The sequence below is a fragment of the Notothenia rossii genome, assembly GCF_949606895.1.
Source record: "Notothenia rossii genome assembly, chromosome: 1".
In the NCBI taxonomy this organism is placed as follows: domain Eukaryota; kingdom Metazoa; phylum Chordata; class Actinopteri; order Perciformes; family Nototheniidae; genus Notothenia; species Notothenia rossii.
Window position 1 is genome coordinate 48,889,365 of NC_136912.1, and position 26,667 is coordinate 48,916,031.

The following is a 26,667-nucleotide window of genomic DNA, read 5'->3' on the forward strand; positions in this document are numbered from 1 at the left end:
AGAACTACACTGGCTGCATAGGACACACCTCTTTTTATTGCATTTTAACACTCTAAATATTTTATATTAATATTTTAATGGAAAAATTACCTTATTTCTTCAATACCTTCCAGGTCATGTGACCTAATCACTCAAAATCAATGTTGGGTCAAAGAACTACACTGGCTGCATAGGACACACCTCTTTTTATTGCATTTTAACACTCTAAATATTTTATATTAATATTTTGATGGAAAAATGAGCTTATTTCTTCAATACCTTCCAGGTCATGTGACCGATTCACTCAAAATCAGTGCTGGGTCAAAGAACTACACTGGCTGCATAGGACACACCTCTTTTTATTGCATTTTAATAGTCTAAATATTTTTATATTAGTATTTTGATGGAAAATTAGCTTATTTCTTCAATACCTTCCAGGTCATGTGACCTAATCACTCAAAATCAATATTGGGTCAAAGAACTACACTGGCTGCATCGGGCACACCTCTTTTTATTGCATTGTAATACTTTAAATATTTTTATATTAATATTTTGATGGAAAAATTAGCTTATTGCTTCAATGGAGGATCCTGTGACCTAAGATGTTCATCGTCATAACCACACTGTAGCTATGTTCGTATGACAAATAAAAACCTTGAACCTTGATTCATGAATTAAAGTGCTACTTGTTGTTTTGCCCGCTGACCGGCTGGTCCTGTTGCTCGTCTTTTTTTTGTAACTAGCTGATGCTCAATCTAATCCTGTTCTTCAAAGTCACTGTCGGACACATTCTGATACACCTTCCTCTTCCTCTACATCATCGTCAAATGGTTCTCTCTCTTCCAAAATCATTTGCAAGGCCCTCTGAGCAGAGCATAATTTGGCCATCTTGATCAGTTGTGATAAGACACACACACACACACACACACACACACACACACACACACACACACACACACACACACACACACACACACACACACACACACACACACACACAATTTCCACATTCGTGTTAGCCCCGAACCTCCTGTTTGTAATATAAATGTGTAGTACAGTGGGTGGTCATTTTAAATGTGTTTTGATATAAGTTCTTCACAGAAAATTAGCCAACGCCATTGAGTGTGAGGTTGAACAAATAATGTATCATATCATTTTTGTTGATTTATTTATATAGATTTTTTGATTAGATCATAGATACGTCCATGAGTTAAGACCATGGTTAAGACATGATATGATGATTCACACTCATGTACAGGTGGCGGTATGCACCTTTAAAGTTGTTTGCAATACGCCAAACATCGAGAGAAGAAGAAGAAGAAGAAGAAGAAGAACACGAAGAAGATATTTTGGAAACCAGATCACATTGTTTGATCTAAAAATGGTGCGCTTCAAAAAAGGCAAGACAAAGAAAGCTTTAGACCTGTGGCAACAAGCAGGAGGTAGAGATTTCATCACCAGGTCTTTAATTTCTCATGGTTTTAGTGAAGTTAATGTTACAACTGAGCAGTGGTCCTCAGTTACACTTACAGTGTTTAAAGGTAATAAGAAAGAGCATCTTAAGTGGTTGAGGGTCATCTGGGGTGAAGACCGACGTGGAGTCCGGACTGAGGTGCTTCAAGCAGGTACTGTTAAAAAATAATTTTGATGAGCCCCAGAGCAGAGTCCCGCCTCGGATACCCGGCGGATAACCCGCAAAATAGTTGTGTAACGGGCAGACCCGGCGGCAGACATACGTCTCTGGGCGGGCATTTGATTTGCCAGGGCGGGCCCACCCCGAAACTTACATTTCCCGGGAAATCTGAATTGTCAACGGGGGTGGGGACTTAAGCAAGCACGCAGGCAAACTTGAGGAGCGTACACAGTGTGGAGTGAGGTTGAGCGATAAAGAGAAGGGGGAGAGAGAGAGAGAGAGATTGAGCGAGGGGCAGATAGCGTGTGCAGCGGTCTGTTTGCGCACAGAACCGGAGTTTGTGAGAGAGCCGGCTTGAGAGTCAATTTCTCTGAGTTGCCATATTCCTTTCATGAACCACTTCCTGATATCCATTGTTGCAGATAAATATAAATGATAATAGACAAACTAACCTAGCAAGAGTATACTGTCAGGCTGCTGTGCCGCATCTCACTCAAACACCCACATGACTCAACCCAGCGAAAAACCAGTCTCGCGCGCAGCCTTTCATTCAGAATTTCATTCAGAATTTCATAGCAAAATAAAAAAAATGATATTAAACTAATCTTTCAACATAGTTTAAAACAAAAATAAATATTAGGACAGAGCCCTACAAATAACAACCATAAACATAATAATAAAACAATTACAATGTTGTATTCAGCCCTGATTAAAACTGCGGGCCCAAATCCTGGATGGGCGGGCCCAAATCCTCGATGGGCGGGCCCGGCCCCATGGGGCTCGCCCATGACGCCGGGTCTGGTAACGGGCAAAACATACACGTAGGCCCATTTCCAGGGGTGCACATAACTGGTACGCAGGTACGCATGCGCGGAAACAATCTGAATTGCGTACCGTCACTTGTGTCACAAAGCGCATTTGCGTACCGTGGTACTTGTGAAGCTTTTCCAGAAGGCGGTTCGATCACCGGACGACAGAGTCGGTCTCCGTGTGCACAGACGGGGCTAATGTTAACGTCGGTCTGTACAACGGAATTGTGCCAAAAACTACGCCAACCGGCTGCGGAGGGAGACTCACTGGAGAACTGCGCTAAAACAGCTGATCACAACGTTCACGCTCTGTGGTCACGAAGTACTCCACTAGCCCCCCCAAAAATTCACAACGGGTCGGGTCGTGGGTCTTATATCATCAGGTCGGGTCCAGATTTGACTTGAAGATAATTGCGTGTAACGGGTCGGTTCGCAGTTGCTACTGAGCTGAGAGGGTTCGGGTGGTTGCAGATTTGCAAAACTGGACCCATGCAGGACTCTGCCCCAGAGGCTTTTAAGTTGAAGCTTAACCCTTGTGAATCCCTTTTTAAAAACATTACTCTGAAAACACTAACGACAAAAATGTCTGCATCTAAAAATACTGTAATAAAGATATTATAGGCTATGTTAATAATGTTGTTCCACTTTCAATTACTTACATTTTTTAACCCAATTCAGTGCTGATCATAATTATCAAATGTTCATTCACTTTTATTTTTTTCGCTAGGGATTTGAAAGTCACTATTTTGATTACACATTATTAAGAACATGTTTCCAAAACACTAACATCTTTACCAAATGCCGTGTCATATTCTTAACACAATCAGAATGCTCGCAAAATTAAACAGTAGCCTGGATAATACATTTCATTAGGGAGGCATAAGGGTTAATGTTCTTATTTAATTAAATACTACAGCCATCACAGTAGGATGTTAACATAATTTACTGTAATTGACCCAAGGATGGCAGATTGCTTAAAGTTGCATTGTAGTCATGCAATAAGAGATACAGTAGTTAAATGAGATTTTTTACTTTTGTAATGTTTGTATTTAGGAAAATATGTCAGGGAAAGAGGGAGAGATGGACAGCACAGTATCAAGAAACAGTCTTACAGCGCACCTACGGGTGAGGAAGACGAGGACACAAGTCAGGATGAAAAGGAAATAAGTAACGCACAGCCACAGTCTGAGATAGACACAGAAGAGTCAGACCAACAAAGTACAGAGACAGACACCAAAACGACAACAACAATGAACAGAAAGGGACAAAGAGGCAAGGACAAGAAAGGGCCAGAAAAGGATAAAAAAAGAAAAAGAAACAAACGAAAAACAGGGACAGAGCCTGTGGGGAAAGATGAAGATAAGAACGATGAAGAAAAACAGTCTTACAGCGCACCTACAGGTGAGAAAGACGAGGACACAAGTCAGGATGACAGGGAAATAAGTAACGCACAGCCACAGTCTGAGATAGACACAGAAGAGTCAGACCAACAAAGTACAGAGACAGCCGCCAAAATGACAACAAAAATGAACAGAAAGTGCAAAGCAGGGCCAAAAAAGTTCAAAATTGCCATGACAAGAAAACAATGGAACAAAATTAAACCTAAACATTGCAAAAAAAAACTCCGTCCCCCCTGGACTGATACATTTTATCAGGAATTTTTGAAAAATAATCCATGCTGCACACTTGCTTTCAAATACCAGCATGTTAAGACAAATGATAGCCGTAAAAAGAATTCGCCATTTTTCTGTGCCTCTGCAAAATGCACATTTAATGGATGCAACGCTGTCTACAGTTTCTCAAAAAAGAACAGGCCAAAATCAACGGATAAAAAAATATTTTTTAAAGTCATGCGCATTGGTGAAGTTATACACCATAAAAATCAAAGGCGATTTAGACCAGCAAAATACACGAGAAGAGGAACAATTTCCAAAGCCTTAACCAGTGGTGTCAGCAATTATTATTACACTATGTTGAGACAGACACCAGTAGAGGAAATAATGGCTGGTAACATAAGCAGAAGCCTCACCAAAGACGTATTAAAGAAAATATCCTCTGAAGTGAAGAAAAGTGCAAGGCTCCACGATGACATGATGCTTGAACTCATGTTGACTCAAAAAATAATCAAAGAGAGCAGCAGTCATGCATCATCAAAAGGCTATCTTCAGCACCTACAAATTGATCCGTTTGCTGTGCATTTATACACAGATGCTGGAATAAAGATATTGACTGAGCACTTGAAAAAGCCAACACCTACGGCCCTCTACCTTGATGCCACAGGCAGCGTGATACAGAAAATTCCTGATCAAAATAAGCGGGTCTTGTATTATGCTTTGGTTTTGCCCGGAATGGGTAAGGATAAGCCTCCCTTGCCTGTCACAGAACTGATCACCAATAGCCATTCCATTCCATCTATTTCCCATTGGCTCATGGAATTTAAGAGAAAGTTGTCTTACACAACAAAAAGAAAGATAGCACAGGTTGAGACAGATTATAGTTGGGCTCTGATAAACAGTGTGCTTCTGTCTTTTAACAGGGAAAATATGTCAGTGTACCTTGACAGAGCATTTGAGATAGTGTCTGGACAAACTGAACTGATTCCTAACTTCACTGTGCTGCATCTGTGCTCTGCTCATATCATGAAGGCTGTGTCACAAGCATTTGGAAAAAAAACTGTAGACAGAGGCACACAGGAATATGCAACATTCTGTTTCGCGTACATCCTGAACTGCACAAGTATGCAGGAAGCCTTTGATGTTTTTTATCATATGTGTGTGCTTTTTGATGCAGAGGAGTACACTAATTTGGTGAAACAGAGCAAAATGTACCTCGACAAGTGCATTTTGCAAACTCGGGACGTGAAACTGGAGGAAAGTGGACATGTAATGGGAGAGGAGGAAAGCAAAATGGAAAAAAATGCTCATAACATTATTGGAAAGTCCCCTTTTACACAAGCTTTTCAAGTCAGACGGGACCAAGCAGAGTGTGACATTCTCTCTGACGATGCTGTTCATGTAAAAAACCACTACCTCTGTCCTGGTGCCATTGATGCACTGTTAAAAAACTACATGGGGATCTTCCCATTGTGGAGTGGTTTGTTGCTTGGGGATCTGTCGCGACATAGAAAAGGTACCTCTAAAAAAGATGGAAGTCATAAAACCAGGGATACCAACTGCCATGTTGAGCTCTGGTTTGGGTTGGTCAAACACTCCATCCTTTTAAAAAAAAAGTACCTGAGACCAGCTGAGTTTGTCTCCAAAATGTATGCCTCAATACAAGGAAGATATATAGAGCACATTCAGCAACACAATCTGCCAATGCATATTCTGGACAAAAACTTTGGACATCCTAGCAGGCCAGATGATGACCACGAGGAACAGTGGAACAAGCGGGAAAGTTCTGCTGGTCACACCAAGCCCAAGTCCAAGTACTTCAATCCACCAAAAACACTACCCAACCCCAAGAGCCCACCTGCCACAAAGGTGAAGAAAAGAAAAGTGGACCAACAGGAAAAATATGCACAGGGAAATGTGAGTTTCTCTAAGACTTACTATGTTCAGAGTGTGTAAATTGTTTTCCAGCATTTTCATTGTAACAATGGAATAAGTAAATATTGTCAGAAAGTAAAGCATGGACTAAATTGGTGAGTGAGGTGAAGGACAAAGGACATGAAGTATTATAACCCAATATGATTAGGTGCATGTTGTAGGGGGAGAATATGAAGATGAAAAATATAAATACAGCATACAAACTTATAACAGAAACTAGATTTCTAAATCAGACTTTAAACTGCAATTACAGTTTCTGTTCCTGAGCAGCCTGTTTAATGTCATTTAGTGAAAACTCTAAAAGGGACTGAGGTTAAATGCATACACATGGACAGTTTAATTATATTTTGTGTATGTAGCTTTGATGGTGCATACAAAAACAAGGCCTCCACCCAAACATTCAAGATTGTTAACCCTCTGGTATCATTCAAATGCGCTACCCTAATTAGTCATTCGGGACAAAAATGTCCAGAGTGATACCGGAGGGTTAAAAGATTCCTCAAGTGTCCATATTAAACAGAATGCATCTATTTCCCCTCAATCTTGACTTAGTTGACCTGGCTGTGGAAAAAAAAGGACACCGAGGTGGTCGTGGCAGTGCTCCCCTCACAGATGAAAGGACGCATCTTACTTATCCGCCACTGTGAGCTATGCTCACTTCGACCCCACCAGTGGTTGACAGGGGAGGTATGTTACTACATGTTTCAAGTGTCTGAAGTTTCACTCTACACTGTGTCATTTTCTTTATCTAGCATTTAACGATTTCTGCCCAAAAAGTATCTGAGGAATATGCATTAATTGGCAAATTGTTATGATTTTTTTTGCCAGGTAATTGAAGGCGTGTTTCATGTTGCTGCCGACAAATTCGGCGTTGTGAACAAAATGTACTTGCTAAATCACTACACAGCAGGTGTCATTTTGTTCGGGGACAGAACTCAGCTAACATCTCACAGTTTACCAAAGGTAATGTGTGTGGTCTGTGTATGTTTATGTGTGTGGTGTGTTGTGTTTGTGCATGGTGATACTTTAGGGGGAAGTAGGTGTGGATTTGATATGTGGGCTCACACTCACCCATTAGGTACATGGAGTGAAGCATTGGCTGAGATCTTAAATAGGAAATTAACTGAGATTATTTTACTGTATCCTCTCTGAAACTATAGTCATTAGTTAAATCACCTGATAAATCTACTTACTTTTGAATTTCTATACCAACACTTGTTTTAAGCACGACAAATGAATGGCACAAGAACATAATTGTCAGACTAATGTTGTTGTTATTTTTACCTTAGCCTTCAAGTTTGTTTTAATCCTTTATTTGATGGCATTATAGGTAAAATTTGACAACTATGAAGCTGTCCTGTCCTTTGTACTTGTCAACAACAACCACTGGAAGTTGCTGGTTTGTAATTATTTTTGTTATTGTATTATTTCTGTTAAAGCACAAGACTTACATGGTGAAACCAAAAATATTTTTTGATGAAAAGTGCTTTTACTTTTTCACAGTACATTCATGCCAAAACCAGCACCGTATTCCTGGTGGATCCAGCTCAAAGCATCGAAGAGCTTGATGACTCCGAACATGCTGCCAAAAGAATACAGTAAATCAAAATTCAATAGATATTTGAAAATTCAAGGAAAAACTATATTTAAACGTAAAAAATGTGTCACATTTAGTTACATTCATACTCACAGACAGCATTGAAAGCATTTTCAACAGTCTGATACAGTCTGTGTTCAGACAGTGATATCTATAGCTGACCTGTGGCTGCCCCTTATACAAATAAATGGTCATATGGTGAATACAAACAGTATGAATTTCTGTTACATTATCTTTAGGAGCCACATAATTAGAAATGTAAAGTGTGTTGACATTATCCTTTCTCAGGGAGTACTTCAGGATGAGGAGGACACGCCACAGCATAACAGACTGGGTGGATGTTAAGTGGAAGGGAGGCGTTATGGGTCACCCACTTCAAAAGGATGGATGTAGCTGTGGTGTCGTTGTTGTGAAGGTGAGCTGAAGAGATTCTGTTTTCATCCAGTTAACAAGCAGAGTTTTTAATGTGAAAGACAGTTTAATGAAAGGACGGATTTAAAAAAGCTGTCAAAAGTAGTGGTTGACCGATAAAGGTTTTTTAAAGGCCGATGCTGATCCCCATAATATTTAGCAGGCAGGTTGGCCAATGGACAATATATAGTATAATGCCGATATCATGTTGTTGTTTATTGTATTTTTCACAACTGACAACAATTGGATTATGACACAACATTGTTGAACTTAAATTAGTATTCACTTGAACACAGAAAGTTTAATTGACAAAACTTTGCTTCTGAATATCTCAAAATTCCAATAATAGGACCGGTCTATATCAATAATCAAAGGTTTTGGGAGGCATTCTAGTCAAGGGTGGATGTTTTCTATAATGTGTCTCATGTTTTTGTCTGTATCTGTATTACTATACAATAAAGAAGAAAAACCCTCCATAACATAAGTGTTGTTTGTTTAGATGGCAAAGGCAGTCATGGAATCCTTCCCTCTGATCCCGAATGTGAATTTCGAGTGTTCAAAGAAATACATGACACAGGAGAGGAGAGAACTGGCTCTCGAAATCCTTGAGGCATCAGGTAAATAAATATGAATATATGTATATGTATATATATATATATATATATATATATATATATATGTATTTATATAGAAGCTGACATACATGTATTGTTATCTTGTTTCAGTCTTTGATGAGCACACTTATTGTGCTATGTGTGCTGCCTTAAGGCCTCCAGGATCTGGATCTCCCATCACAGACTGGGTGAGCTGTTGTGAAGAAAATGTGTAATTGTGATGTCTACATTTATTTATTTATTTAACAGGGACAGTGCACATTAATGAACATTTCTGTAAATATGCCAGAGTTAGCCAAGAGGCTATTTTTCATCTGTAGTCCCTGGACAGATTTTAAAAGTCAACCTAAAACACATTTAATTTTAAACAACTAAATACAATACATTTAAAAAATGCAACACTCACTACTGGAATACTTAAATCAAAAAATGTAAAAGACAGAACAATAAAACAAAAAAAATAAAACAAAACAATAGAGCATGTTAAAACACAGGGAGTGGGTTTTAAGGAGTAGATGATTGTGTCAGCTGATTCCTCACTAACACTTGAGTATTAAGACAACTGAATGGTAATCTAAGGTACAAATATATTATAAATACATTATTTCTTTCACTTCAACAGGTTCAGTGTGATGACTGCGAACGATGGTACCATGCCCAGTGTCTGGCAGAGACAGGATATTGGAAATGTCCTTTGTGCAAGTAATACTTGAAATGTGCTCAATGATGACGATTAGTCAAACATGTGTCCTGTGTAGCCTTGTTTGTATTACTTTCTGATCATTAATCACTGGGTCACATGACATGGAAGCTATAGAAAAAACCCTGAATTTGTAATAGAAATATGAATATTAAATAGAGGATGTAATATTATCCGATATAAAGAGCTGTTTCTATTGTGTACAGACTAGTATTCAATTAATAAAGTGATTTTGAGTCATTAGTTATTGAAGAAATAAGCTAATTTTCACATAAAATTATTAATATAAAAGTATTTAGTGGGTTAAAATGGAATAAAAAGAGGTGTGTCCTATTCAGCCAGTGTAGTTATTTGACCCAACATTGATTTTGAGTGATTATGTCACATGACCTGGAAGGTATTGAAGAAATAAGCTAATTTTTCCATCAAAATACTAATATAAAAATATTTAGACTATTAAAATGCAATAAAAAGAGGTGTGTCCTATTCAGCCAGTGTAGTTCTTTGGCCCAGCACTGATTTTGAGTGAATCGGTCACATGACCTGGAAGGTATTGAAGAAATAAGCTCATTTTTGCATCAAAGTATTAATATACAAATTATTTAAGTATTAAAATTGAATAAAAAGAGGTGTGTCCTATTCAGCCAGTGTAGTTCTTTGGCCCAGCATTGATTTTGAGTGATTAGGTCACATGACCTGGAAGGTATTGAAGAAATAAGCTCAATTTCGCATTAAAATATTAATATAAAAATATTTTAAGTATTAAAATGCAATAAAAAGAGGTGTGTCCTATTCAGCCAGTGTAGTTCTTTGGCCCAGCATTGATTTTGAGTGAATCGGTCACATGACCTGGAAAAGATTGAAGAAATAAGCTCATTTTTGCATCAAAGTATTAATATACAAATTATTTAAGTATTAAAATTGAATAAAAAGAGGTGTGTCCTATTCAGCCAGTGTAGTTCTTTGGCCCAGCATTGATTTTGAGTGATTAGGTCACATGACCTGGAAGGTATTGAAGAAATAAGCTCAATTTCGCATTAAAATATTAATATAAAAATATTTTAAGTATTAAAATGCAATAAAAAGAGGTGTGTCCTATTCAGCCAGTGTAGTTCTTTGACCCAACATTGATTTTGAGTGGATCGGTCACATGACCAGGAAGGTATTGAAGAAATAAGCTCATTTTTCCATCAAAATATTAATATAAAAATATTTAGAGGGTTAAAATGGAATAAAAAGAGGTGTGTCCTATTCAGCCGGTTTAGTTCTTTGACCCAACATTGATTTTGAGTGGATCGGTCACATGACCAGGAAGGTATTGAAGAAATAAGCTAATTTTTCCATCAAAATATTAATATAAAATTTTTAGAGGGTTAAAATTGAATAAAAAGAGGTGTGTCCTATTCAGCCGGTGTAGTTCTTTGACCCAACATTGATTTTGAGTGAATCGGTCACATGACCTGGAAGGTATTGAAGAAATAAGCTCAATTTCGCATTAAAATATTAATATAAAAATATTTTAAGTATTAAAATGCAATAAAAAGAGGTGTGTCCTATTCAGCCAGTGTAGTTCTTTGACCCAACATTGATTTTGAGTGGATCGGTCACATGACCAGGAAGGTATTGAAGAAATAAGCTCATTTTTCCATCAAAATATTAATATAAAAATATTTAGAGGGTTAAAATGGAATAAAAAGAGGTGTGTCCTATTCAGCCGGTTTAGTTCTTTGACCCAACATTGATTTTGAGTGGATCGGTCACATGACCAGGAAGGTATTGAAGAAATAAGCTAATTTTTCCATCAAAATATTAATATAAAATTTTTAGAGGGTTAAAATTGAATAAAAAGAGGTGTGTCCTATTCAGCCGGTGTAGTTCTTTGACCCAACATTGATTTTGAGTGAATCGGTCACATGACCTGGAAGGTATTGAAGAAATAAGCTCATTTTCGCATTAAAATATTAATAAAAAATATTTTAAGTATTAAAATGCAATAAAAAGAGGTGTGTCCTATTTAGCCAATGTAGTTCTTTGACCCAACATTGATTTTGAGTGAATCGGTCCCATGACCAGGAAGGTATTGAAGAAATAAGCTAATTTTTCCATCAAAATATTAATATAAAATATTTAGAAGGTTAAAATGGAATAAAAAGAGGTGTGTCCTATTCAGCCAGTGTAGTTCTTTGACCCAACATTGATTTTGAGTGAATCGGTCACATGACCTGGAAGGTATTGAAGAAATAAGCTCATTTTTGCATCAAAGTATTAATATACAAATTATTTAAGTATTAAAATGCAATAAAAAGAGGTGTGTCCTATTCAGCCAGTGTAGTTCTTTGACACAACATTGATTTTGAGTGGATCGGTCACATGACCAGGAAGGTATTGAAGAAATAAGCTCATTTTTCCATCAAAATATTAATATAAAAATATTTAGAGGGTTAAAATGGAATAAAAAGAGGTGTGTCCTATTCAGCCGGTTTAGTTCTTTGACCCAACATTGATTTTGAGTGGATCGGTCACATGACCAGGAAGGTATTGAAGAAATAAGCTCATTTTTCCATCAAAATATTAATATAAAATTTTTAGAGGGTTAAAATGGAATAAAAAGAGGTGTGTCCTATTCAGCCGGTGTAGTTCTTTGACCCAACATTGATTTTGAGTGAATCGGTCCCATGACCAGGAAGGTATTGAAGAAATAAGCTAATTTTTCCATCAAAATATTAATATAAAATATTTAGAAGGTTAAAATTGAATAAAAAGAGGTGTGTCCTATTCAGCCAGTGTAGTTCTTTGACCCAACATTGATTTTGAGTGAATCGGTCACATGACCTGGAAGGTATTGAAGAAATAAGCTCATTTTTGCATCAAAGTATTAATATACAAATTATTTAAGTATTAAAATGCAATAAAAAGAGGTGTGTCCTATTCAGCCAGTGTAGTTCTTTGACACAACATTGATTTTGAGTGAATCGGTCCCATGACCAGGAAGGTATTGAAGAAATAAGCTCATTTTTCCATCAAAATATTAATATAAAAATATTTAGAGGGTTAAAATGGAATAAAAAGAGGTGTGTCCTATTCAGCCGGTGTAGTTCTTTGACCCAACATTGATTTTGAGTGAATCGGTCACATGACCTGGAAGGTATTGAAGAAATAAGCTAATTTTCGCATCAAAGTATTAATATACAAATTATTTAAGTATTAAAATGCAATAAAAAGAGGTGTGTCCTATTCAGCCAGTGTAGTTCTTTGACACAACATTGATTTTGAGTGAATCGGTCCCATGACCAGGAAGGTATTGAAGAAATAAGCTAATTTTTCCATAAAAATATTAATATAAAAATATTTAGAAGGTTAAAATGGAATAAAAAGAGGTGTGTCCTATTCAGCCGGTGTAGTTCTTTGACCCAACATTGATTTTGAGTGAATCGGTCACATGACCTGGAAGGTATTGAAGAAATAAGCTAATTTTCGCATTAAAATATTAATAAAAGATATTTTAAGTATTAAAATGCAATAAAAAGAGGTGTGTCCTATTCAGCCAGTGTAGTTCTTTGGCCCAGCATTGATTTTGAGTGATTAGGTCACATGACCTGGAAGGTATTGAAGAAATAAGCTCAATTTCGCATTAAAATATGAATATAAAAATATTTTAAGTATTAAAATGCAATAAAAAGAGGTGTGTCCTATTTAGCCAGTGTAGTTCTTTGACACAACATTGATTTTGAGTGGATCGGTCACATGACCTGGAAGGTATTGAAGAAATAAGCAAATCTTTGCATCAAAGTATTAATATACAAATTATTTAAGTATTAAAATGCAATAAAAAGAGGTGTGTCCTATTCAGCCAGTGTAGTTCTTTGACACAACATTGATTTTGAGTGGATCGGTCACATGACCAGGAAGGTATTGAAGAAATAAGCTCATTTTTCCATCAAAATATTAATATAAAAATATTTAGAGGGTTAAAATGGAATAAAAAGAGGTGTGTCCTATTCAGCCGGTGTAGTTCTTTGACCCAACATTGATTTTGAGTGAATCTGTCCCATGACCTGGAAGGTATTGAAGAAATAAGCTCATTTTTGCATCAAAATATGAATATACAAATTATTTAAGTATTAAAATGCAATAAAAAGAGGTGTGTCCTATTCAGCCAGTGTAGTTCTTTGACCCAACATTGATTTTGAGTGAATCGGTCCCTTGACCAGGAAGGTATTGAAGAAATAAGCTAATTTTTCCATCAAAATATTAATATAAAATATTTAGAAGGTTAAAATTGAATAAAAAGAGGTGTGTCCTATTCAGCCAGTGTCGTTCTTTGACCCAACATTGATTTTGAGTGAATCGGTCACATGACCTGGAAGGTATTGAAGAAATAAGCTAATTCTTGCATCAAAATATTAATATACAAATTATTTAAGTATTAAAATGCAATAAAAAGAGGTGTGTCCTATTCAACCAGTGTAGTTCTTTGGCCCAGCATTGATTTTGAGTGATTAGGTCACATGACCTGGAAGGTATTGAAGAAATAAGCTCATTTTAACATCAAAATATTAATATAAAATATTTAGAGGGTTAAAATTGAATAAAAAGAGGTGTGTCCTATTCAACCGGTGTAGTTCTTTGACCCAACATTGATTTTGAGTGAATCGGTCACATGACCTGGAAGGTATTGGAGAAATAAGGTCATTTTCGCATTAAAATATTAATATAAACATATTTTAAGTATTAAAATGCAATAAAAAGAGGTGTGTCTTATTTAGCCAATGTAGTTCTTTGACCCAACATTGATTTTGAGTGATTAGGTCACATGACCTGGAAGTTATTGAAGAAATAAGCACATTTTTCCATCAAAACTATTAATAAAACGTATTTAAAGTATTAAAATGTGTGTTCAATAACTGTATGCTCTGGAGTGAATTTGCTTCATATTCGCATCATGATCGAGAAGCTGTCGATTTATTAAAAAGAACATTTTTCTTGTGTAATTGTAAAAGTCATTTGTTGATGGTCCCTAAATAAAAGCCTCGTTTTGCGGAGAAGATCTCCCCGTTAAACTGACGCTGCTGGCGGGTCCGGGAAACTGACGCTGCTGGCGGTTCAGCGAATGTCCGTCGAATATCCAACCTAAAACCAAATTCACCGCGGTGTTATAGAGATGGCGCTGCTGAAAAGACTGCAACACAAGTAAAGATAATGAATACATCCTATTAAAACCTGTGTGGCTTATATGATAAGTCTAATTAGTACAAGCAGCGTAACGTTTCACCATGTAACTAAAGATTGTAGTCAGGGAAATCAGTTTGACATATTGAACTAATAACAAATCACCTCTGGCTGGCAGAGAACTCTCTGCTCCATAGCTTCTCTTGGACGTAAAATCACATGTACATTTTACATTTATATTCAATTTAATATTCCATCCCTCACATACTTTTGTATATATAATAACTTATATTTTGTTTTTCTTGTTATGCTGCTGCAACACAAACATTTCCCAAATTGGGATCAATACAGTAATATCTTATCTTAATTAATTAAGAAATATAACTATTATAATTAGTGTAGCAGCTGACACCTATTTTCAATATGGATTAATCTACCATTTATTTCTTTAGTTCAATTTTCATCTATAAAAATGTCAAAATAGTGAAAATGTTCACGAGACTTATCAAAGTGCAAGGTTATATCTTTAGATGTTTTGTTTTAGCCTATGTACTGTATGTCTTAATGCTCTTACAGTATATGTGACGGTGTGACTTCCATGAAACTATATTTTATATCTTCCCAACAGACGAGCTGACAGAAAACCTAACACTCTAACAACCACAACATTGCAAAGGCGAGTAAATGTAAATTAAAAACAATTCACAATTTTATTATTTCTTCTTCTTTCTTGCAGTGAGGTGAAGCTGACCTTGCACTTGGTGCCAGTAAGGATGTTCCTCACGCAGGCTGAATGTTTCTCCTTCCTTACTGACAAAGAAGCCCTTGATTTGCAATGCTTCACTAATTGTCATTTCCCTGGCTCCGTAGGGACACTTTACCTCAAGCACAGCGGAAGACCCTACCAGACCATCTGGAGATGCCCCCAACATTCTTGATTGGGAGAGCCACAAATCTGACTCATGGACCTGCATCTGAGTTGCAGTGGTGAATGCCCTGACGCCCTCACATTCATTCATAGTCCCCCACTGTACAGACAAAACACCATCAAGGGCCTGTTGTTGCCTTAGCATCCTGGCAATAAAGGAAGCAGTCACACGCTTTGACCTCAGGACAGCTCCAAAGTTACTGGCAGTCAACCTTCCTTTCCTGAACAAATGCCAGTTTGGGTTGGTTCGCTGACCAGTGGTAGCCACCTGAATTGCCCTCTGTTGTTCTTCAGACAATGCCATGCTTGCCACAATTGCCTCAGGTCCCTGATGCCCAACAGATTTGATCATTTCAGGAACAGTAAGTGTTTCCAAGCTGTAGTGTTCCTCTTCTGGCTCGGGGGAGAGAAGCCAAGAAATTCCTGAGAACCTGCCCCCGAGTCTGTCCCTCAGCCAGTCACGATCTTCGGAGGTAGGCTCTCTTGTCAGCGGGTTAAATTAGTTATTGGTTTCAACAGTCACATTAAAACAGTTACTAAATCAGCTTACTATCACCTAAAGAACATATCTAGGATTAAAAGACTAAAGTCACAGCAGGATTTGGAAAAACGTGTCCATGCTTTTATCTTCAGTAGACTGGACTACTGCAATGGTGTCTTCACAGCTCTCACTAAAAAATCTATTAGAAAGCTGCAGCTGATTCAGAACACCGCTGCTCGAGTCCTCACTAACACTAAGAAAGTGGATCACATCACTCCTGTTCTGAAGTCTTTACACTGGCTTCCTGTGTGTCAAAGAATAGATTTCAAAATACTGCTGCTGTTTATAAAGCACTGAATGGTTTAGGACCAAAATGCATTTCTGACCTCCTGCTAAATGATGAACCATCCAGATCTCTCAGGTCTTCAGGGACTGGTCAGCTTTCTGTCCCCAGAGTCAGAACTAAACATGGTAAAGCAGCGTACAGTTATTATGCTCCAAATATCTGGAACAAACTCCCAGAAACCTGCAGGTCCGCTGCAACTTACTACTTTTAAATCCAGGCTGAAGACTTTTCTTTTTGTCGCTGCTCTTAATTGAACTATTAATATCTTAGACTGCACTGTAACTTTTATCCATGTATTTTTTCTTTTAATGTTTATTTTATTAGCTTTTCTTTTTAATGAATGATTTTAAATGCCATTTTCTTAATGTCTTTCATTTTTTGTAAAGCACTTTGAATTGCCTTGTGTTGAAAAGTGCTATATAAATAAACTTGCCTTGCCTAATAAAGATTTCATGTGACACATAAAATTGATTTGTTGATGGGAATTAATGTGAATAAATTAACTCGGTCTTAAAAGGTTAACGGTACTCTTGCTATCACTACTCACCGACACTATAAACCTTGTCCCTCATGCTAGCCCTGACAACACCGGTAAGCACACCTTCATCTAGGCTGCTATGTAACGTGTCCTGACTTGTCGTGGTTCTCTCCTCTATCTACACTCTTCTTGTCATCTTTGTAAAATGATATCAGACTGGTAATTGACACAGCCATGACTTCTAGTTAAATTCAGTGTGGCTAAAATGAAAAGCTTTGTTAAAATATGCAAGCATGCGAAAGTCAAATTCAGCTTTATTGTCAAAAATTCTACATGTGTTATACATCCAGAAATATCGAAATATCGTTTCCCACACTGCGACATGTATACATAAAACAAAAAGGGCCTAGATAAACGTGGTATACATTAAACAAAACGGGCCTAGATAACCGGGGTATACAGTTTAAAATGTTAATATATTTAAAGTTTTCAAAGTGCAGTTTCAGTGCAAGTCAGTTGAAACGATCTTAAGTTGGCGTGACGTTGAAGTCGTGCGACCCTGCTGCTGTACTGGCTTGTAGTTCGTTTATAGCATAACGTTAGCATTTTGCTTCTGCCGACTAGATTTATTATTCAAAAATTATAAAAGTAGGGTTGACATGTGGATATTATCCGGCTGAACAAAACGTGATCCATCTCTTAAATATGTGTCAACCACAGACCTTATTTCGAGCTATTTTCCAAAATCCTATGGAGAAATTGCATTGCGTTTTAGACAAAGGAACCGGAAGAAGTTTACTTCCGGGTTTAAGGACGCGTCACTGCGGCTCTCTATATGGAAGATAAGTTAATTTCACAGCGGGTGGATCGTAACCCTTACTTTAAGATCTGTCCGGCATGTCCCCCATATTCATTGTATGTGCACCGCTGCTAAAATGTAACACAATAATTAATATCCTCCACTTTCCAGTATCAAGTGTCGCTTTCCGGTGTTGCAGTATAAGTTGAGTCATGACAACTGGCGACATTCTATTATTTTCGTCATAGGAATCCGGGGCGTGTACATTGAGGAGCCATTGTTGACTTACCAGGAAAGAAACATCGTTTGTCGTTTACGTTCATCTTTTGCTATATCTGCCTTCCTAAGATCACTTTGCTGCACATTCAGTACTCGTATGTGAGGTTGTGGGTGAGAGGCCGATATCGTGACGCTTACAGGGAGGTATCGAACATTACAAAGTAGGTGACTGTGTGGATGCCTGTTCAAAACATTGCAAACTTCAATAAATCATTTAAATTATATATTTGTGTCCGACTTTCATTTGTTCATCGTTCTTAATGTGATATAGTAGCTTTGATAGCTGTCCATACCTTCAGACAGCCTAAAAGTAAAACACTAGTTGTTTATTCACAGCCCGAACGCTCATCGAGATGACTGGATCATCTATGACAACTTGTGATCAGCTCCGATTAAATTGTGATATCAATTCTGTAGCTAACCTCCAGGGAGCACGTTTATTTTATGAAATACCTGTATCCCTCTCATCACAACAAGACTCTACACTGTGCAGGAAAAACAATTACATACATGAAAATAACCTTGATGCATGGGAATTAAACACACAAACTATCTTCCGTGGCTATACTGATATGTCACAGTAACGGTAAACCACAGAAAAGTAAGTCCAGCGGGGCACAAGTTGAATACATATAATACGGTAGTTCTATTATGCCTTTAAGCCTATACGTTTAACCCATAAGAACCCGGACCCATTTCTGCTTTTGGGGAAATTAAGGGGAACGTCATTTAGACTAAATAGACACATTTCTGACAAGTAACCTCCCTAGTGTCAAATATCTGGGCTTTAATGGTAAAGTAACTCTTATTTATAACTTAATTAACAAGGATGATGTTTTGGTTTGCATTTGTTTGAAAATACTATGAATTGAAGAATAAAGCATATGATAACTAAATATAATTGAATCAGCTAAATTAACTGACCAGACCATAATCATATTTCTAATTGTGCATATATGTCACTCCGGGTTTACTGTGAATGTTTAGGGTTAAAGTCCCGATGTGACACCATGTGTCACAGCAATATTTATGGCATTTGTTTCATATCAATTTCATCAAGAAATGTTTCCACAACAGGTTAAATGTAATCAGAATCAGAATACCTTTATTCGTCCCACAGAGGGGACATTTACTTATTTGTTACAGCAGAAAAGAGCCGAAGACAGCTTAATGTTTAACAAATGACATGTCATGTAAGCATTTTTATTCTTAAATGGCTTGAATATTAACTTTAGCAACAAAAAACCTTTCCAAATCTAGCTAGTTCTGTCACATGTTTTAGCCTGACACATAGACATCTTGGACATGTTGTTATGGGAAGACAAAAGCAAATGACAAGGACCATGACCCCAGACTGTTCAGTGTGTGTCACTTTGGGACTTCATGAGATAAAAAAAGGCTAAAGCTGTATAAGGAACTTTCCAGAACATTTAAATGTCATGTGACACCCGTGTCTAAGCAATTCTGTCTGCCTTCCGTGTTCCTGTTGTTATTTACTTCCTCTCTGCCTTCTTCTGATGATTTATCTGTTAGTTTGTGTGTTTAATTCCCATGCAGCAAGGTTATTTTCATGTATGTAATTGTTTTTCCTGCACAGTGTAGAGTCTTGTTGTGATGAGAGGGATACAGGTATTTCATAAAATAAACGTGCTCCCTGGAGGTTAGCTACAGAATTGATATCACAATTTAATCGGAGCTGATCCCAACTTGTCATGACTGATCCAGTCATCTCGATGAGCGTTCGGGCTGTGAATAAACAACTTGTGTTTTACTTTTAGGCTGTCTGAAGATATGGACAGCTATCAAAGCTACTATACATCACATTAAGAACGATGAACAAATGAAAGTCGGACACAAATATATAATTTAAATGATTTATTGAAGTTTGCAATGTTTTGAACAGGCATCCACACAGTCACCTACTTTGTAATGTTCGATACCTCCCTGTAAGCGTCACGATATCGGCCTCTCACCCACAACCTCACATACGAGTACTGAATGTGCAGCAAAGTGATCTTAGGAAGGCAGATATAGCAAAAGATAAACGTAAACGACAAACGATGTTTCTTTCCTGGTAAGTCAACAATGGGTCCTCAATGTACACGCCCCGGATTCCTATGACGAAAATAATAGAATGTCGCCAGTTGTCATGACTCAATTTATACTGTAACACCGGACTTACGCTCGACAAATACTCACACTATAAAAACACGCTAAACACAAGTCAATCAATATAAACTCACCGTATGATTTTCATGGCTTTATCCTGCTAACACCAGTGGGTGAATGACAATGTTTACAAATTGACAGTATTTACGTTGCTCGTTGTAACGGCAAAATGTAAACTCAGCTTTTTGCAAACCATGGCCCTTTCTTATTTCATCAAATCCCCCTCCTCGACTCCTCGACTCCTCGGTCCTCCGATAGTGACCCGGAAATGAATTTCAGCACGCCATGCTGAAGAACATCTAATTTCTCTAAATGCACTTTGAGGACCGAGGATCGAGCGTCGAGGAGGCTCTCTGGAGGGGTTATAACCGAGGATACACTGATGGGTCCTCCACGGTCCTCCACGGTCCTCCAAGGCTCCTTCGCGGATGCATTTCCGGGAACAGAGATGTTTCAAAGAGTCGTGACGCACGGCCGGACTTATCTCAGCCAATGACAGCTCTGCATGCATGCACTCAGTACCAAGCCACGATTATTGTTTTTATTTTAATTAGTATTGTAGCGTTCGCGGCTCCGCCGCACGGGTGGCTGACTACTTAAATGAGGAGGACACGATGGCTGTAATTTATCCGGGTTTTATTACCCTACAAACAGACTAAACCACGGGGTTGGAAGACTGCCCAAAACAACAAAGATAGGTAGCGGTATTGTCTCTTAGCTCTCTCAGGATCCCTCACTAGCTCTCCCGCCGTAGCTTGACCCTCTTCCGGTCACTTGTAAACCCCACCCCCTTTTTCTCCCCGCCCTATCCGGCTAACTAGGGCAACGTCTTCCCCCCAACAATCCCCTTGTGAGTCTCTCCCAGTTCAGCACTGCAGGGTCGCTACATTGCCCCCCCCGGTAATTCCTCGTCCCCGAGGTAGAGCAACACTTTGAAAGCGAACCGGCATCCGTCGCTCCCTCTGCGACCTCCTTACTCCATGATTCACTTGTGGAGTAGTATTCCGTGGCACTATTGCTCCCAGCGGGGTCACCACCTCCCCTTGAAGGACATCCAGTGGCTGCATCGGTGGGTCTCTCCTTCGGCGGGGGGGCCCGCGCCGTGCTCTAGTAGGGGTCACAGGAAAGGCTGGCTGTTGGTCCCCTTTGTAAGGTGCCATCCTATCCCGGTGCAGTACCACTGTGCGCCCTCTGGGAACCAGTTTGACCCTATAAACCACCTCCCCCACTCTCTCGACCACGTAGCAAGGGCCAACCCATGTGCTATCCAGCTTGGGGCAACGGCCCTTCACTCTCTTTGGTCCATACACCCAGGCAAGGTCCCCAGCCTGGAAATCCTGACCTTTGACGTGCATGTCATAGACCCGCTTTTGGCGGACACCTGCCTGTTGAGACTGGTTTCTGGCGAAGCTGTGGGCCTTTTCTAGACGATCCTGCAGCCGCCTGGCATACTCCGGACCAGCCAAGGCATCAGGTGCATCCGGAGGCCGTCCATACATCAACTCCGGTGGCGTTCTGAGCTCCCGGCCCAACATCAACAACGCCGGAGTACAGCCGGTTGAGTCTTGGACTGCACTGCGGTAAGCCATGAGGATGAGGGGTATCTGCAGGTCCCAGTCACTTTGATCCGGGGCAGTGGTGAGGGCCAGCTGAGCACCCAAGGTCCTCATGAACCGTTCCACTAAACCGTCGCTTTGTGGGTGAAGTGGGGTGGTCCTAGTTTTCTTAATGCCAAGCTGGCTACACATTGCTGCGAAAACCTGTGACTCAAAGTTCCGTCCTTGGTCGGAATGAAGCTCAGAGGGGGTGCCAAAGCGGCTGAACATCCCTTGCACCAAGGCCTCTGCTACGGTGGTTGCCTCTTGGTCAGGCAGGGGATACGCTTCCGGCCATTTTGTGAAGTAGTCAATGGCGACTAGCACATACCGATTCCCTCCAGTAGTACGGGGGAGTGGCCCCAGTATATCGACGGCTACTCGGTCCATCGGTGCCCCCACACAATGTTGCTGCAAGGGTGCACGGGACTGTTCCTGGGGTCCTTTACGAGCCGTACAGGCATCACAGCGGCGGCAGTAGTCCTCAACATCCCTCCGGCTCAGGCCCCAATAGAATGTCTGTCTTAGTCGCCGCAACGTCTTTGTTACTCCGAAGTGTCCAACTCCAGGGGATCCATGATGCACCTGGAGCACTTCTTTGCGGAGGTCTTTAGGTACAACGACTTGCCAGCGTTCCTCTCCGGTGGCGGGTTCCCGCCAGCACCTCTTCAGGACTCCTTCCTGGAGTTCCACTCCCGGCCATTGAGACCAGAGTCCTCGGACGGTGGCAGAAAGGGCAACCACCTCATCCCAAGGCGGCCGCACGTCGGACTCCAGCCATCCCATGACCATTTCAAGGTCAGGGTCTTCAAGCTGCATCTCTCTCCACCTATTCGCATTGTTGGGTAAGAGGGCCCGACAGACCACCATCCCCGGGTTCAGGTTCACCGCTTCCCGCTCATCAGCACGGTCACAGTGGGAACAACCTGGGGCGCACGGCCGGCGAGAGAGACTGTCTGCGTTCGTGTGAATTTCTCCAGCCCTATGTTGTATGGTGAACTGAAAAGCCTGGAGCTGTTCGATCCACCTTGCTACTTGTCCTTCCGGTTCCTTAAAGGACATAAGCCACTTCAACGCAGCATGGTCGGTTCTGATGATGAATGGGAGGCCACAGAGGACATGCTTGAAATGCCCCACAGCATCAATCACCGCCAGCAGTTCTTTGCGAGTTACACAGTAGTTCTTCTCCGGTTTATCAAGGGTGTGACTGTGATACGCAACAACCCGCTCTCCTTCTGGGGTTAACTGCGAGAGTACAGCGCCAATGCCCTTGTTGCTGGCATCCGTGTCAAGGAGGAATGGCAGCTCTGGGTTAGGGGCAACCAGCACCGGGTCTTCGCATAATACGCGCTTCAGCTGTTGGAACGCTGCATCCTGGTCAGGTCCCCACTTAAAGGGTGTGTCCTTGCGCATCAAGCTGAACATAGGCGCAGCGACCGTCGAGAATCCCGCCACAAAACGCCGGTAGTAGGACGCTAATCCTAAAAAGGACCTCAGCTGGTGGATATCTGTGGGGGTGGGCCAGTCCCGGACGGCTCCAACCTTGTCCGGTTCCGTCCTGATGCCGGCTCCACTGACTCGGTGCCCCAGGAAGGAGACCTCACGTCGCAGCAACATGCACTTCCCAGGATGAAGCTTTAGGCCTGCACCCTTGATCCGCTCTAAAACCTCCCTCAGGTTCTCGAGCGCGGAGTCAAAGCTGGGTCCATGTGCGAGGAGATCATCCAAGTAGATGAGACAACGCTCCGGGGGCACACCAGCGAGGACCTTCTCCATTAGCCTTTCGAATGTTGCTGGGGCATTACACAACCCGAATGGCATGGTTGTAAACTGCCACAGGCCACGTCCTGTGGTGAAGGCAGTCTTGGCTTTGTCCTCTGGGGCCATGGCCACCTGCCAATAACCGCTCCGGAGGTCCAAAGAGGAAAACCATGCAGAGCCGGCCACATAGTCAAGAGACTCATCTATCCGAGGCAGTGGATAGGAGGCTTTTACAGTCTTGTCGTTCAACGGCCGATAGTCGACACAAAACCTCCAGCCTCCGGCCTTTCTTGGGGCCATTACGACCGAGGAAGCCCAGGGGCTTTCTGAAGGTTCGATAATGCCAGCCTCTTTCATCTCTTGTATCATTTGGTTAGCAGCTGCTTTGCGGGCGTAGGGGACTCGCCTAGGCCGTTGCCGGATTGGCTGTGCGTCCCCTGTGTCGATAGAGTGCTGGACCAAGTGTGTGCAGCCTACATCGTTGGGGTGGGTGGAAAAACTGTGTCGATACTTATACAAAAGGTCCCAGAGCTTATCCTGTTGATCTGAGGTCAGGCCCTCCCGATTCTCCTCCCAAAGGTCTGCGACCGTTGAATTCGATGCGGCTTCCATTTCAGCCTCGGGGGTTACAGTTGCGGTCTGTACAATGGCCGGTACCGGTGGCTGGCCGTGTACCACCGAGTCTGATGGTGGGTGGTTTTCATCCAGTGGGGGAATAGGGCTCTCTGCGAAAGGGGGCCCCCACTGTGGAGGATCCAGCCAACCTGGTGGGTCTCCCTGCACTACAACGTCCCCGGCGCCCTCCTTGAGGAAGGGGATAGACTCCCCGCCTGGAAAGGTAATAGCTTGTGCGTTAAAATCCAATGTTGCTCTTGCCCTAAACAGAAAGTCTTGTCCAATCACACAGTTCTCTCTGAGTTTTGCAACCCAGACCGGTTGCCGCACTGAATATGCTCCTACTTGGATGTGTGCTTCACACCTCCCCAGCATGGGAGCCTCTCCCCCGGTGATGGTAATGAGAGGGACCTCGGTGGCTTGGGGTTGAGTTCCGGCTGGCAGGAGATCCGGGTGTAGAACAGTTGCAGTGGAGCCTGAGTCCAGCAGGGCATGGGTCCCTTGACCATTGACCAGTACAGGTATTCTGCAGCAGTCTGTGGGGAAGGTGTCAAGGGAGCAAAGGGCGTGAGCAGAGGGGAGGTGGAGTATTCTAATCACCGGTTGAGTGTCACAGTCTCTGGGGGGCAAGGGTTGGCTCGGTCGACTCCCCTCTACACCGAGCCCCGCCCGTTTCCCGGCGCTGAACCCTCCGGAGCGGTGACAGGAGCTGGACAAAAGCGCCATGTATGGCCTTTTTGGTGGCAATTATAGCAGGCTTGACTCTGTCGACCCTCTGGGGGCAACGGTGGGCTCTCTGTGCCGAGCGGAGGAGGGTTGGGTCTAGGAGGCTTATACGTTTGAGCCTTAGGTCGTGTCAATGTCTGCGTGGAGCCATTTTCAAAACCCTCCAGGAAGATGTCCTCCACCACCAGTGCTTTCTCTAGAGCTGCTCCCAAGGTCTGTGGGTCTGCGAGCCGGACTTGCTGCCGTAATGGGATGGGCTGCAGGCCACGGATGAATGCCTCCTTCGTTAGCACCAAGCGGGTTGCATCATCGAAATCGGGGAATCCTCTTTGAGCCAGGTAGCGCAGTTCCGCTGCAAAAACTCCTAGCTTCTCTCCAGGACCCCGCATCCGCTCATTAAACCTCTGCCGCATCACAACTGCAGGGGCAGTGTTTCCAAAACGTCTCTCCAGTGCTCTGGAAATAGCTAGTGGGTTCTCAAGATCAGCAGCAGTCACATCAAGTAGTACTTTTCTAGCTTCACCCTCCAGGGCGGATATTAAATGGACTGCTCTCTTTGCAGGGGACCAGCCATTCGCAGTCGCTAGGAGGTTGAACTGGGCCCAGTACGTTTCCCATGAAGTGAGCCCATCATAGCGTCCGACCTTTAGCTGGCCTTCCCTGGGGAAAGGTGTCGGTCCCTGCACATTCATCAATGCCGTGGTGAGGGCGGTGGTCAGAGCAGCTACCACATCGCTGGTTTGGCTATTGGTAGTAGAGGGACTAGCCGAGCCCGCAGTCAGGGAGCTACCTTGGCCGAGTCCATTGGCGGTGTAGGTATTTGCTTTGGGGCATGTACTTGGGTGGGGGGTCGTTGTTGGGCATGGGACATCAACAGTGATATGAGCATCCTTAACGTTAGCAGGTTCGGAGCTCACACTGGCATTGTCAGTAGCATGGTTAGAATTTACATTGCAATAGGGCTCATGAGGTTTAGCCCCAACATCTTGTGCTTCCCCTCCCCTCATGGATTTAATGTCACTTTTTGAGTTATTGAGAACATTTCCCAAAGCACGCTCCATTGCAATGCTCATTTTCTGCATAAAACGTTCCTCTAGACTTTCTGTAATGTCTTTCTCCAACTCAGGGATAGATTTTGGTTGGCCACCCCATTTCCCTGCCGTTATGTCTCTCTCCAACTCCGGGATAGATTTTTGTTGGCCACCCCATTTACTTGCCGTTATGTCTCTCTCCAACTCCGGGATAGATTTTGGTTGGGCATCCACCGGAGCCGGTCCACACGTGTCTTTGTTTACATCTGCTCTTTCAGTCAGCAATCCGGTGGCTGCAGCAAACTTAACCGGACTTCCTTTTATTTCCTCCGGAAGGTCCGTCAGCAGTGTAGTGTTGGAGATTTGGAGGATGTTGCAAACCAACCTCGTCTCCGCGTGTCGTTTGCTAAGCTGGGTGAATTTCGGGAAAAAGGAAGGGATTAAGAAACACCAGAATACAAGTTAAACAATAATCCTGCTTTAATGATATACAGTAACGATACAAATACAAAGAAATCACGAAGCACTCTGCAGAGTACTCCGGGCTCAGGTTCTACCACGTGTGTGAGACAGGTCTCAGGAACGGCCGGTGAAAAACAAGAGCGCGAACCAAAGGAAAACACAGGCTTTCATACTAAAACACAGGAGGAGGTGTGTACGTGCTTTCCCCCAGAGGTCATCTTATTGGCAGAGACCAACACATGGCCTGTCGCACCCAATCAGTGCGACACAGAAGAAGAAACCCGGAAACAAAAAGTCTCATTCAGTTTGACGAAGACCAGACACCTTTTGGTGTCTGGTACGAACTTGCTCTAAACAACAAGTTTCCTTATCTTATTTCACATCTTGCAGCCAGCACACACACATCCCCTTTATGGCCCTTGGTCCCTGAGTCCATCTCCCTCCCTCAGGTTACCACACACAAGTTAAAAGTATGTTTTAAGATATAGTTGTTATAGTTGGCTAAATATACGTAATACATGTTAATTACTTTCATAT

General features: G+C 41.4%; 1 protein-coding gene across 2 annotated transcripts; it reads left to right on the forward strand.

The window, feature by feature from the left end:
- Positions 1-542: 542 nt before the first annotated feature.
- On the forward strand, positions 543-16,820 carry LOC307024535 (uncharacterized protein). Of its 2 annotated transcripts, XM_079658762.1 has the most exons (11): positions 543-1,604; positions 6,522-6,656; positions 6,798-6,932; positions 7,300-7,368; positions 7,473-7,567; positions 7,855-7,981; positions 8,477-8,594; positions 8,703-8,779; positions 9,214-9,293; positions 15,089-15,136; positions 15,331-16,820. In XM_079658762.1, the coding sequence occupies exons 2-11, from the start codon at positions 6,582-6,584 to the stop codon at positions 15,449-15,451; spliced, it is 945 nt and encodes a 314-aa protein (XP_079514888.1). In that variant the 5' UTR covers positions 543-1,604; positions 6,522-6,581; the 3' UTR covers positions 15,452-16,820. The 2 variants fall into 2 exon arrangements, with proteins under 2 accessions (XP_079514888.1, XP_079514887.1); XM_079658761.1 differs by lacking the exon at positions 543-1,604 and having other exon boundaries at positions 5,986-6,656.
- Positions 16,821-26,667: the final 9,847 nt, after the last annotated feature.